The sequence below is a fragment of the Balaenoptera musculus genome, chromosome 8 (genome assembly GCF_009873245.2).
Source record: "Balaenoptera musculus isolate JJ_BM4_2016_0621 chromosome 8, mBalMus1.pri.v3, whole genome shotgun sequence".
Classification (NCBI taxonomy): domain Eukaryota; kingdom Metazoa; phylum Chordata; class Mammalia; order Artiodactyla; family Balaenopteridae; genus Balaenoptera; species Balaenoptera musculus.
In genome coordinates this window covers 39,662,591-39,677,132 of record NC_045792.1, presented here as the reverse complement: position 1 = coordinate 39,677,132, position 14,542 = coordinate 39,662,591, and the positions used below count along the sequence as shown (strand labels likewise).

Below are 14,542 nucleotides of genomic sequence, written 5' to 3'. Positions count from 1 at the left end.
CAAGGGAGTAAAGCCTTTTATCAGCTCAAGTCTCTCCTTTGTACCAGGAGGCTAATGTTTTCCTTAGACAAAGAAAGTGTCTTTCCTCACCTCCATCTATACAACTCCCTTCTCTCAAGCCTACTACCTGTTTAGTTGAGAGGGCCCAGTGGTCCTTATTTCAGCAGCCCCCGGATGTGGTCCAGATGGGGAAGTACCGTGCTCTCATGCACAGCAGTACTGAGCCCAGGGCCACCAAACTCCTGGCCACTCACCAGGAAATCCAGGAAGAGTGTTTCTGTTGCTTCCGTGGGGAATCAAAGGCACAGGAGCCTTTTTTTTTTTTTTTTTTGGCTGCGTTGGGTCTTCATTGCTTTGTGCAGGCTTTCTCTAGTTGCGTCAAGTGAGGGCTACTCTTCGTTGCGATGTGCGGGCTTCTCATTGCGGTGGCTTCTCTTTTTGCGGAGCACGGGCTCTAGGCGCAAGGGCTTCAGTAGTTACAGCACGCAGGCTCAGTAGTTGTGGCTCGTGGGCTCTAGGGCGCAGGCTCAGTAGTTGTGGTGCACGGGCTTCATTGCTCCGCGGCATGTGGGATCTTCCTGGACCAGGGATCAAACCCGTGTCCCCTGCATTGGCAGGCGGATTCTTAACCACTGCACCACCAGCGGAGTCCAGGAGCCCTCTTCTGATGTGTGAGGAGGTACCTACCTGCTTCCTGGCTGTCAGGATTGGGGTTTTGGCTTCTAAGAAAAGAGGAGCGAGAATCCATTTTCTTGCCCCCATTATCAGAGGAATTCTTGCTAGGTCCCCGTATCCTGTCTGCAAATTCCCTAAATTGGTGCCAAATAGTAGGGAGGGATGGGAGGAGCAAGAAAAGGAAGAACCAACAATTTTCCCTTCACGTCATATCTATGAAAGTGTTTAGCTAATTATGAGCTTATTTAAAATAAAGGAAAAGTCATCTTAGTTGTGAGTGATGGTTTAAAAAGAACAATAATACTGAGTCATTAATGAAAGAATATTCATGCCTGGAAGAATTCCCTCTGGCTACCAGGGTATCTAATCACAGGAAAAGAGTCTTGCTTCCCCAGATCGAAGGCTAGGATGCATGGAGTATTCAAATAGGAAATGTGAGCTGGAGAAAGTAGAGTGAGGTGCTTAAAATGACTCCATGTGCATGAGAATGTTGATAACACAAGTTAATGGTTTGAACATCTTGCTGTTATTGGAACCCTGAGTTCTGTGTTGCTCTAAAATTCCATGACACATATTTTAGCATAATCATTCTCTTGGCCCTCCAAGAATGCTGGGGTATTGGTCATTGGCTCTCCTGGTCACAGACTCCACTCTCTAATGGTGACAATCCTAGCACCAGGCCCTTGTTCCAGAGCATTCAGAGTTTTAAAAGCAGGCAACCCACAGCAAGAAGCAGATTTCTTTCAGAGAAGCAGTATTCTGCTCCAGCCACCTCCAAACCCAATCAAACCCTCGGCATAAGGGGCAAGGAAGCCGAGTCTGCTAGCTTGGAATGGCATGGTCAGCAGATCTGACCAGGGTTATCCCTCTGACTGTCCCAGGAGCAAGCCACGGGGACCCCAGGGGAGTCAAAGCCCAGAACTCTGACTTGTAATAAGAGGGTAAATATGACTCTGTAAATCAACCACAGAGGGAAGGCTCTCTCTCTTGGTAAAGCCTTAAAATTATATGTATTTCATAAACATGAACTGGAAATAGCAACCACCATGGAAAAGAAATGGCCTAGTCCCATCGTGACCCCTGCGTTTCCAGACCCAGTGGGTGGGCAACAGCCCAGTGAACACCCACGATCTGAAAAGGAGGCCCCAGTCCTTCGTGCTTTATCCTGCTCAGCTCAAGCCCATGAACGGAAAGCCAAGTTGAGGCTAAACTATAATTTGGCGAAGCAAGGCAGCCACTGATGACTACCAGGCCAGAAATAGTCATTCAGATGGCTGTCATGAGACTGCAAGCTTAACTCTTAAAATGAGAAGTTGATAACTTTTTCGATGGTAGAGTTCCATTTGTTAGTTTGTCATTTTGTTACTATGTGCTGGGTACTGTGTCACCTGTGCTGTGACACAGTTCTCAACCCAGTACTCTGGATGGGTGCTATTCTTTGCTCCCTTCACCCCCCATTTTTCAGATAAAGAAACAGGCCAGAGAGGTTAAGTAACCAGCCCAACATCACACAGTTAGTAAAGTGAGGAAACAGGATGTGATCCAGGTTTGTGGAACTCCTCCCCGCCCCGCCCAGCCCCCCAGCCTATGCTCTTAACCCTTGTTACTCAAAGTGTGTTCCAGGGACCAGCAGCAGCCGTATCACCGGAAATGTTAAAAATGCTAAAAATGCAGCATCTCAGAATGAATCAGAATCTGTACTTTAACAATATCCCTAGGTGATACGCTGATTTTTCTCTCTCTGTCTCTGAACTGCCCTGAAACCCAAAAAAGAAATGAGTTCTTTTCTGTTTTCGTGTGCTGTATATAGTGGTTCTCAAACTCCAAGGTGCCTCTGCACCATCTGAGGACCTGATTAAAACAAGACCTTGTTATAGAAGAGTCTCTTGGCTGTTAAGGGAAAAGGAGAATCTATTGACTTGCCTCTGTCATCCGCTGTCCACATCCGAGGAACCTTCCGCTAGGTCACTGAGTTGTATTTGCCAGTTCCTGAATTTACCACCAAAAAAAAATTTCTCAGTGAAAACCTTGGAGGAAGAAAAAGACCCAAACCTACGAATCAGAATCTCAGAATCTGCAAAAGTGGAATTTGGGCATCTCTGTTTTTAACAAGCCTCCAAGATAGTTCTATGCAATTCTGAGTTTGAGAACCACTGACATTTGGGAATCCCAGTAAACTCTGTATTTACCAGAATGTGAATCAGTGAATTCCAGGAGACATAGGACATTCAGAAATTGAATATCAGATGCACAGCCTGCATTTTTAATAATTGATTCAGTGTAAAGATTGAACTTTGTTCCCCAGACAGTCAGAAGTTTGGGCTCACCTGAGCCCCCTTTCAAAGATAAAAGTAATAGTGCATACCTACTCCCTCTAAGCAAGGTGCATAAAACAACAAGTTCCCAGATTTTGTTAATAGTTGGGCATAGAAGCATCTTCAGCTACAGAGTGACCTGTGCTACTTTGAGTAGCACATCATTTTGCTGAGTATTTTGGGTCCCTAACTTGTAAGTGTCTAGATTAATTCAGTCTATCAGACTTTAATCAAGTGCCTGATTTGTGTCGAGCTCTGTGTTAAATTCTCTGTGTTGCTGTCTCTGTGACCAGTGGATCCACTTATGTGGCCTCCCTCCCTTCACAACTGGCTTAAGGGAATTAGACAGGTTCCCTGTATGTGCTCAGCCCACTGGCCCACTGAGCACAGGGGGACAGAGAAGGGAAAAGCCAGGCTCCCAGATGATATACTATGGACAAATTTGACTGAGCTTTACAGCTTAAGGGGAAAAAGTTTTTTTTTCTGGGTGACTTTCTTCTAAAGACTGAGGTAATTTTTTTTTGGTACTTTAGAACAGCCTCATGGTAACAGCATTAATAATATAATATTGATATTAATAGAAAAACTCAAAACCCTAAAGCAGTCAGGTTAGGTGCAGACACAAAAGAACATGCCAGAAGGTGAAAATTTACTTTGTGCTTAATGTTAACACATTAAATGTTTCCAGGTCCTCAAGGAAAGTATTGGAGGTTCGGCCCAATATACAATATGTGAAATGTGAGCCAGCTTTCCTAGGGGAAGTTAGAGGTCTCGCCTGCAAAGGTTTTCATCTTACAAGGTCTAAAGGTATTGCGTGGACCCTGCTTGGTGAAAGAGGAAAGTCAGAGTGACTACAAGTTGAGAGGGTGAAGTAATGACAGAGGCCATAGTCCTCAGCTAAGCTTACTCCACCTAGGATTAACATCTCACGTGATAATGTGGCCACCAGTTTTCTCAAACTCATTGAGATTCACGTAGACTAGAAGTTTCAGTACTTCCCAATATTCAGCCTGAAAGTCAGAGTGAAAAAACTCCCATGGCTTTCTTTTGTTTGGTTTATGAGCAACCCAGAAAGGAAGCTGATTTCAGAATCCATAGTAATTACGGTAATTACAACAATAAAGCACCTAATGTTTGTGGGCTGCATTGTGGTTGATGAATCCAGAAACCTTATTATCCCCTCTGAGGTGGGTATTAGTGAGGCTTAATGATCAGATAAAAACAGGGACGTCCCTAGAGGTCAGGCGGCTAGGCCATGATCACACCCAGCTGGTGAGGAACAGCCAGAACTTAGACATGTACCCACCACATCACAGCTGCCTCCCCAGATTGTAAAGTTCCTGGAGTATCTAAACGCAGTCATGATTCAGCAAGCATAGTGGTTGACGCTGACTTCAAATCCCAAGTGCTAGTCGCACATCTGTCATTATTTCCATCTTTGTGCGGAAGGTAGATGTTTCCTTATCAAGGCAGCCAGACCGGATCAGAATGATGTTCACCTACCCCAGGTGACCGGGGCCAAAGGTGGACGCCATTACTTGGAGGAATCAGGTCGGAACATGACTTAACTAAGTCAAAGGAGTAAGATAGGAATTATCTTGATGATTTGCCTACACAACCCAAATTCACTCTATAATTGCTCAAACCATTTCTATTTTTGCATTTAATAGGTTTTGCGATGTTCTTCTTTGAGCAAGGAAAGGAGGGGGCATTTTAAGTTCATCTGGGTGCAGATTTCAAAACCATCTGTATCGGCTGTAACTAGAAGGATTGTAAACAAGAGCACAGCTTTGAGACAAGGCTTTAAAATACACTTCTCGCTGTGGCACATGTATACAATGGAATATTACACAGCCATCAAAAGAAACGAAATTGAGTTACTTGTAGTGAGGTGGATGGACCTAGGGTCTGTCATACAGAGTGAAGTAAGTCAGAAAGAGAAAAACAAATACCATGCGGTAACACATATATATGTAATCTAAAAAAAAAAAATGGTTCTGAAGAACCTAGGGGCAGGACAGGAATAAAGATGCAGACGTAGAGAATGGACTTGAGGACACGGGGAGGGGGAAGGGTAAGCTGGGACGAAGTGAGAGAGTGGCATGGACATATATACACTACCAAATGTAAACTAGATAGCTAGTGGGAAGCAGCCGCATGGTACAGGGAGATCAGCTCGGTGCTTTGTGACCACCTAGAGGGGTGCGATAGGGAGGGTGGGAGGGAGACGCAAGAGGGAGGAGATGTGGGGATATATGTATATGTATAGCTGACTCACTTTGTTATAAAGCAGAAACTAACACGGCATTGCAAAGCAGTTATACTCCAATAAAAATGTTAAATTTTTTTTTAAATAAAATAAAATACACTTTTCATTTCACAAGGATTTGAGAGGAGAGAAGCTATGGCATTGTTTGTTTTTAATGTGTATTTCAGTGCTAGTGTAACAGTTATCTTTTTTAAATCTGGAAACTGGTATGAAGTAGCATCTGCCACTTACTGACTGTGTAACTTTGGGCAAACAATCTTATGTAAGCCTCAGTTCCCCTTTTGTAAAATAATAGTACTTTCAGCAGAGGGTTGTTGTCAAGTATTAAGTGAGATAATGCATGGAAAGTTCTTAGCATTTTTCCTAGCACATAATAAGCTGTTGTTCTTGGTGATAGTTATTTGACATTCTCCCCCAACCCAAGACAAAAAATCTACTCTTTTTAATAAGACTTTGAAATTATCCACTGAATTTTATTTTTCTTTTACATTCACAAAAGTGTTAAAATATTATTTGTGATCAAATAATGCCTGGCTATCTTTGGGAATTCTGTTCCCTCTATTTGTGTTTTATATCAACATATGGTAATGCTTTGGGAGAGCAGAAGCTTTATTATGCTATTATCTTTATTATTTGATGATTATTTGGCTCCCAGAAGGCTGTCTGATGCTGTCCATCTCACTGCATCTCATTGGCTCCCTGGAGAGTTGTGGGGAGTAACTACAAGCCCCTCCTGATTCCTAGTAAGTTGTGAGTTCTGGCTTACTGACAAGTTCCAATGCCAATACAGTCTTGTAGAAAGATTTGAGAATCTGAAAGCCTGGATTCAAGTTCAAACTCATCATTTACTAGCTATACATACTTGAACTAAGCCACTATTCTCTCCAACACCCCCAGGCATGTTAATGGGGCCTCTTATTTTTCTTTCATGGGATTATTGTGATCCTTCATAGAATGACAAAGTGATTTTAGACATTACATCACTTAATATCATTATGGCAGACTTGTTGACATTTTAAAAATTATTAATAATAAGGCCCAGGCCAGGATAATGAGATCATAAATAATGCTTCGTTAGAACAGGTTAATTTTATCAACAAGCCTCTTTCACAAAGGCTAAATAGCAAATATAACTTTTCTTTCATTAAAAAAAAAATCTGACCACTTTTTAAAATCCAATTGCTTTTCCCTTTCATCATATTGACATAAAAATCCCTCCAAATTTAAAGTTTTTTCTTGCTTTTAGGCAAGATTTCTTCAAAAGGGTCTCCGCCTCCCTTGTCCCATGGGTTTGACATCACGAGAACAGAGTCTAGAAAGTTTGCTTGTCTTTTCAATAAACAGAGAAATCCAGATACAGAGTGTAATGAAGTATGATTGTTAAACTTACAATTCAGGATAATACTCAGGACTCTGGAGCCAGACTACAGGGGTTCAAGTCTACACTAGTTTCATGACTGCAAATAAGGAATCTACTTCTCTGTACCCTGGTTTCCTCATCTATAAAATTGGAATAATAATAGTACCTTTATCATAGGCTTGTTTTAAGATTTAAATGAGTTAATACATGTAAAGTGCTTAGAACTGTTCTTGGTCCATAATAAATGTCACTAAGTGTTAGCTACCATCATCATTGTCTTCTTCAAAATGGACAGCTAGTTTTCTCAGAGGTAGAACAGGACTTCTCCCTCGTGCAAGGTTTGCAGTGCTCTCTGTGCTCGTCGATGGTGTTTTTCTGTCTTTGTATCCCCAGTCCCTATTTCAGGGGTGTGCTGGAAAACCAACTCTCTAAAAACAAAAGCCCTGATCTGCAGTGTTTGCTGATTTCTGTGGTGTAAATATTCCCAGCCTGGCTGGCGTCGGGCTACCAGTGGTTTAATAACTGTCTGCCAAATTCCTGGGTACCCCAACCCTAGATGAGCCAGCTCCAGCCCACCACCGCCGATGGCTTAGACACTCAGTGAATGGCTTAATCAGTCAGGCTGGCGTCTGCCTCAAGCAGCACTAGATATCCCAGAAGATAATGAAAATGACAAAATGCAGAAGGACATGTGTGAGAGTAAAATAGTGCATGAGAAGGAGTGCCTCATTTTAAATTCTGATTTTCCAAGGCACAGAGACACCCAATCAAAGTAATCAAACCCATGACCCTCGTTAGAATCCAGTTTCCATGATAGTGATTCCAATGTCCCTTATTTCCAGACAGTTCCTCTTTGCCCCTCCCTGGCCCCCCGACTACTGCTGCTATGGTTTTATTTGAGAAAAGGCCAGGGCTTGTCAAATAGGAGCTGGAGAGGGAGGAGTTGTACCTGAGCTGACCCACCTTGCCTTAGGTTCCCCCTCCCGACTGCCCTCCCTCCTCATCACTGCCCTGCTTTGCAGATTCCCGTACTGGGGTTGTTCCGCCCCCTCCCTTTAGTCTTAAAAGGAATTGAATTCATCCTCACAAGTCACTCTCCCTCTAAATGGCATGCCATCCTCACCAAAGACTAGCCAGGTGACATAAGGAAGCATTTTTCCCAGTTCCAACTGCTTTCAGCAATCCCCACTTCCATTTAGGTGAGCAACTTGCCAAATTGGAAAAAAAATTACCCCAAGTCAGCAGCATAATCTGAAGCAAGCAGACCTCAGACTATTGCATCCTGCCCATAGACTTCAGGCCGCCCGTCTCTGGACACAGTTTGAATCAACAGTGGTCTTTCCTTATACATTAGTTCCCTGGTGTTTCATTGGTGTTGCATTCAAGAGTATTATGTCTCTCTCTCAGAGCCTCAACCTCTGGCCCTCTGGGTTCTTAGTGCCAGGGAGGCTGGGGCTACCCAGTTCCTTCCTCTTAGGAATGTAAAGATTTCTCTCTTGCCTCTTCCACTTGCCTCCTGAAGATGAGTCCTTCTCTCTCCAAACCTATGAACACCCACACACAGTCATAATGTCCTCCTGTATGTGAGAGTTTTCTGGAGTGTGGATTCAGTAAAACGTCCATGAGAGCATGCTGTATTTCAATCTATAGATTATTAGCTATCTTATACCTATAGAGCTCAATCTACAATATCCCAGCATCAGCCACTGACCACTTGGGGAGCAGAGGTTAGCCCAAGAGCCCTTCAAATAAGAGTGAGGATGGTTATTTGCAAACCAAAGTAAATATGATGTGCTCGTTGGATGCTGAGACCCACAAATACCCTTCCTCTACTACCACCCACTCCCCCAAACATTAGAAACCAGGCCTTTACCCTCCCTCTGGGCAGGTGATAGAGCCATTAACGTGGAAATTAACCAACCTTGACCAACCCAAGGGTACTGACACAGTATTGTTGTTGACAAGCCCCACTGATGTGCTTAGAGCTTCCTATCAGATTTCAATTTCTAGCTTTCTTCAACCCCACTCTTCAATATGAGCTGATAAGCCAGGATTACCAGACAAAGGAAATCCTCTCATGCGGAAGATATGGACTGTATTAAGGTTCTCCAGAGAAACAGAAACAATATGATAGATAGACGGATAGATAGATGATTGATGGAAAGATAGATAGATAGATTATAGATAGGTAGGCAGAGAGAGAGAGATAGACTGATTGATTGATTGATTTTTAAGAAATTTGCTCACAGGATTGTGGGGCTGGCAAGTCTGAAATTTATAGGGCAGGGCAGCAGGCTGGAAATTCATGAAGAGTAGATTTTTCAGTCTTTACTTTGAAATCCTCGTAGCTGGAAATTCAGCCAAGATTTCTGTGTTGCAGTCTTGAGGCAGAATTCCTTCTTCTTAAGGCCTTCTTTTGAATGGATAAAATCCACCCACATTATGTAGGGTAATCTGCTTTACTTAAAGTCAACTGATTGTAAACGTTAATCACATTCACAAATACCCTCACAGCAACATCTAGACTAGTGTTTGACCAATAACTGGGCACCATAGCCTAATCAGCTTGATACATAAAATCTACCTTCACAGAGACCAAATCACAGAAACAGAGAAAAGCAACTTGAAAGAAACTATTTATGACAACATAAATGAAAATCTCAATAAAAGTTTCAGAAGATGAGAAACTCTCTCGGGAAAGTAAAGCAAAAGCCCACAGAGGTGTAACATGAGAGAGAAAGATAAAATTAAAGAAAGATCCAAATGATCTAAGATCCAAACCATAAAACTTCCATAAAAACAGAATAGAGAAAACAAAGGAAATCATCAACGCAATAAAGAAAATTTCCCAAAGTTCCACAGTTTCCAGATTGTGAGAGCCCAGTACTGGTTCAAGTTAAGTGTACATCATTGTGAAAGCTCAGAAAATTGTTGGGGACAGGAAAAGCGCCTCCAAACTGTTAGCAACAAAAAGAAACTAGGTCACACACAAACTTCAGGAACCAAAACAACTTTGGATTTCTCAAAAGTAACATAGAGGGAATTGCTTAGAATTCCATACGTAACTTAATTATCAAAGAAGTGTAAGGGTGGAGTAAAAACATGTGCAAGGTCTCACAACATTGACTTCTTATAAACCCCTTCTCAGGAAGCTACTGTAGAATGAGTTCTAATGAAATGGGTGTGGTACCTACGATAAACTCCTACGTGGAGACATCCTGCCTTTTACAGTAGCAGCCTGGTGGGGAAAGCATCTTCCGCCCCAACCTCATTTCTGTTCTTGGGATCTGTTCCCTGGGTGTCGCTTACCATTCTCAGTAGCATTCACGTATGTGATTAATTAGGTGAATTTTTGTGGATTAGCACAAGCTCCAAACCATTACTTGGCATTTTTGTGGCAAGATGGGTTCCAAGTTCAAAATAACCAATTTGCTAATCATCTTGGGAATTTGGGCCCTGCCTAAGATTTGATTCAGAGGAATTAGGAGGCCACATGTGGCCGAGTCCGTGCATTCTGAGCATTACCAGTGGCATCCATGGCTCATGAGCTCCTCTGTTTCTCCAGGTTATCAGTGTACCTGTCTCTCCCAGTTCACCGGGAGAAACTGTGAATCGGAGATCACAGCCTGCTTCCCAAACCCCTGCCGGAATGGAGGCTCCTGTGACCCCATAGGAAACACTTTCATCTGCAATTGCAAAGCTGGGCTCACTGGAGTCACGTAAGTGAGATTGTGCAATTAGTCTTTCTCTACGCTGCTTCTTGTTGCTAAGAAAACCAAACAGTAAAAAACTAACTGGGATTGGGACTTCCCTGGTGGCCCAGCGGTTAAGACTCCACGTTCCCAATGCAGGGGGCCCGGGTTCAATCCCTGGTCAGGGAACTAGATCCTGCATGCCACAACTAAAAAAGATCCCGCACGCTGCAACTAAAGACACCGCACCGGTGATGAAGATCCCGCGTGCCGCAACTAAGACCCGGCACAGCCAAATAAATAAATATTTAAAAAAAAAACAAACAAAAACTAACTGGCATAAAATATTCACCACTAATAGGATGGGCAAAGGGTTAATATCTGAATATAAAGCGTGCTTACAAATGACTAAAATGTTATCAGGGATTATCTCTGGGTAGTGGGGTTATGGGTTAATTATATTTTTACTTTATACTTCTCTATATTTTCAAAAATTTATACAATTACTATGTGTTCTGTAATCAGGAAAACAATTCTTTTAAAGAAAGTCTTCTCTGACCCCTAATATTTCCAGTATAGCACTGAGGCAGATATACTATCCATTTCCCCAGAACTCATAAACTGGACTCTACTTTCTAGCGTTTTATGATCATTCTGAGAAACTGAAAACTTACGTTTCCTTTGCAAATCTTTTTTCCCCCAAGGAGGAGGGAAATTAAAGTGTGAGCCGAATGGAAAGGGAATGTTTTAAGTTCTTAGTAAAACACCGCTTTCAACCATCCTTGATGGTTTTAGAAGTATATATATATATGTAATCTCAAGCAAAGTGATATTCTAATTACAGATCAGTCTTATGTATTCATTAAAGTAAATCTCCCGAGGACTTTACCAGGAAATACTTAGCTGACTTTGAATTGTTGGATGTAATTTAAAGTAATAAAGCTGCATTTATTTTTAAATACTGTATGATTCTGACTAATTTCCAGCTGACCTGGCCTCAATCTGTTCAAATTAGGGACATTTGACTACATTTTAAAAGGTGGATTACCAAAGATATAAGTGATCGGGCCTTTTAAAATGAACATATCAGAACAACTGGGGAAGTAGAGGACAGGGAAGAGAAAAGATCTATGTTCTTAAACAGTGTTAAACTAAGAAAGAGTAAGACTTACATGTTTGCCTTATAATTATACTCAAAACAAGTCATGGATTGCTTTAAAGAGAATAAAATTGATTTATTTTTCATTAGAATGCTTTAATCATTTTTCCTGATAATCTGCGTTAGCATTAGCCTTTAACATAAGCATAGAGTCCAGAAGATACGATGCTATGTCGTCCTCCACCCACTGCCTACATACGCCCTATTACCCCTGCTTCCCAGAGAGACCAAAAATGACTGTATCTATTAGAGAGAAATGTCAGAACCAAAAACTTTCTCCTCCCTGGAAACTCTATATAGGGTATCTAGCTTCACAGCTCTTTCAGTGTAGCTCTACAATCCCCAAAGCTCTGAGAACTAAAAGGACTGAGGATAAATTCGTGGCAAACGAATTTGGTGGCAAAATCAGCCAAACCCATTCTGAGGCTACTTCTAGTCTTTATTTCCCTCATGTATTGTGAATATCCATATGTTTTACTGTAGAAACACTGGCATATTTGATTATGGGTCCTATGTCAGCACCAGTGCCTGGGATGGGGTGGGTATTCTACATAATATGAAAGATACGTACTGTATGTCATTTCTAAAATTGCAAAATTTTACTTTCTGAGATGCACCTGGCCCTGAGCATTTGGAGACCAGTACGTCTTCAACAGCATCTGTGGTTTCTTTTTCTCCTCCTTCTCTTCTCTCCCATGGCAGCCGTTTCCTTCCTCCGACCCGGTAGGGTCAGAATATGGGAGAGATTGCACTGGAAGAAATCCCTTAATGCACGATGATCCCCGGGGTCTATGGTGGGCGCATAAATGCTCACCCACCTCCCATATACACTGCATCCCATCATTTTTGTCTTGCTTCAGGTACCCTTTAGGTGCTTTTTTATCTTTTAAAGATGTCGGTTTAAAATGCAACGTCCGCAGGTCCTGGTGTTTGAGAGGGGGGCTTTTGTGTGTTCTGTCGCGAAGGTGCGAGGAGGACGTCAACGAGTGCGAGCGGGAGGCGTGTGAGAACGGCGGCGCCTGCGTGAACGTGTTTGGCTCCTTCCTCTGCAACTGCACACCAGGCTACGTGGGGCAGTACTGCGGCCTGCGGCCCGTCGTGGTACCCAACATCCAGGCCGGCCACTCGTACGTGGGGAAGGAGGAGCTCATCGGCATCGCGGTGGTCCTCTTCGTCATCTTCGTCCTCATCGTCCTCTTCATCGTCTTCCGCAAGAAGGTCTTCCGCAAGAACTACTCCCGCAACAACATCACCCTGGTGCAGGACCCTGCCACGGCCGCCCTGCTCAACAAGAGCAACGGCATTCCGTTCCGGAACCTGCGGGGCGGCGGGGACAGCCGCAACGTCTACCAGGAGGTGGGGCCCCCGCAGGTCCCCGTGCGCCCCATGGCCTACACCCCGTGCTTCCAGAGCGACTCCAGGAGCAACCTGGACAAGATCGTGGACGGGCTGGGCGGCGAGCACCAGGAGATGACTACATTTCACCCCGAGTCACCGCGCATCCTGACGGCCAGGAGGGGTGTGGTCGTGTGCAGTGTGGCCCCCAACCTCCCCGCCGTGTCCCCCTGCCGTTCTGACTGCGATTCCATCCGGAAGAATGGCTGGGAGGCCGGTTCTGAAAGTGAGTCGGAAGTAGCAATGCATCATTATTTCTTCCGCTCGTGTTTACTGGAAGGAAATTCGGGAAGGGAGAGCGCCCCGGAGGCACAGAGCTCTCAGTAGGACATGTTCTGACCCTAAATGTTCACACCAGCCCCAAAATATTGCCCTGGTTCTTATCCCCGTTTACAGATGGGGAAAATGAGGCTCAGAGAACATACATAAGGTGCCCAAGGTCACACAGCTAGTAAGAGGAAGCTGGTACTCCAATACAGGGCTGCCAGCCTCGAAAACCCATGCTCTTCTTCTTTTTATTTTTAATTAAAAAAAACTTTTTATTTTATATTGGAGTATAGTTGATTAACAATGTTGTGAGAGTTTCAGGTGTACAGCAAAGTGATTCAGTTATACATATACATGTATCTATTTTTTTCAAATTCTTTTCCCATTTAGGTAGAACCCATGCTCTTCTCACAATAGCACACCATTGGCAATAAAACAAGCAGCGTAGCCACTTACATGATGTACAGGAAGTGTGCTATGGAAGGTCAGAAGAGAGTATTTCTAGTCTTAGGGTGAAGGATTGAGGGGAGCAGAGGGACATTTGGGTTGGACCATGGTGGATCAAAGGTCCAGGAAAAGGAGGGCGTTCCACCACATAGAGGCACCCACACGATCAGAAGAAAAGCAAGTCCTTCTGTTTGGCTGGAATGCAGGGTCCCGGAAACAAGAAGGTGAACCAGAAGCAGGAAAAGTGGTCCAGGTAGATGCTAGATCCCTCTCCTTTTGGCTTCATACAGCAGAATTCTAGGCAAAGGGAAGAGCCACAAGTGCAAAGGCCCTGGGGTGGGAAAGACTTTAGTATATTGAAGAGCATAGACAAGGTCAATGTAGTTGAAGCTTGGTGAGCAGTGGGGAGAGTGTATACATTTTAACAGCAACACTAATGCAGTTTTGAATCAGGTAAGGAGCTTGATCTAATTTACATTTTTAAAAGATGGCCCTGACTGATCCACGGAGAAGAGACTAAATAGGACTAAAGAGGGAAGGGAGCAGAGAGACCATTTAGCTGTCCTCTATGAACATCTGGGGAGAGGTGGTGATTGTTTTCTCTGTCCTAACAACAGTCAGAATGAAACTAAGCCAAGCTCCGTTGTATCCTATGACTTTTCATCAGGCCTAATGGCTTTATATTCGAGCAGCAGTGACACCCTGGGTAGCAGGAGTTTCCAAAGGCTAGGATTACAGTACTATGATGTATGTCGGGGTAAAGGGGGAGGGGGGAGGCTGGTTTCAAATGGAGCTAGAAAGCACGTGCACCCAAGGAGATAAAGGGCATCTCCATGAAGGATGGGGGCATTCCTACTGGTGTCTTTAAGCATGAGTAAGATTGGAGTAGGAAACTATTGGAGAGGGCCTAATGGGAAGAGGAAGCAGCTCAGTTAGTGCAGGGGACACGTGAGGGGTTACCTG

General features: G+C 43.5%; 1 protein-coding gene across 3 annotated transcripts in view; it reads left to right on the top strand.

Annotated features, from left to right (window-relative positions):
- FAT3 (FAT atypical cadherin 3) overlaps nt 1-14,542 on the top strand; it is a 563,032-nt gene that overhangs the window by 540,384 nt on the left and 8,106 nt on the right. For all 3 annotated transcript variants that reach the window (XM_036859223.1, XM_036859224.1, XM_036859222.1), the window contains exons 22-23: nt 10,185-10,338; nt 12,436-13,091. In XM_036859223.1, the coding sequence (XP_036715118.1) occupies nt 10,185-10,338; nt 12,436-13,091 (810 nt within the window). The remainder of the gene's footprint in view (nt 1-10,184; nt 10,339-12,435; nt 13,092-14,542) is intronic.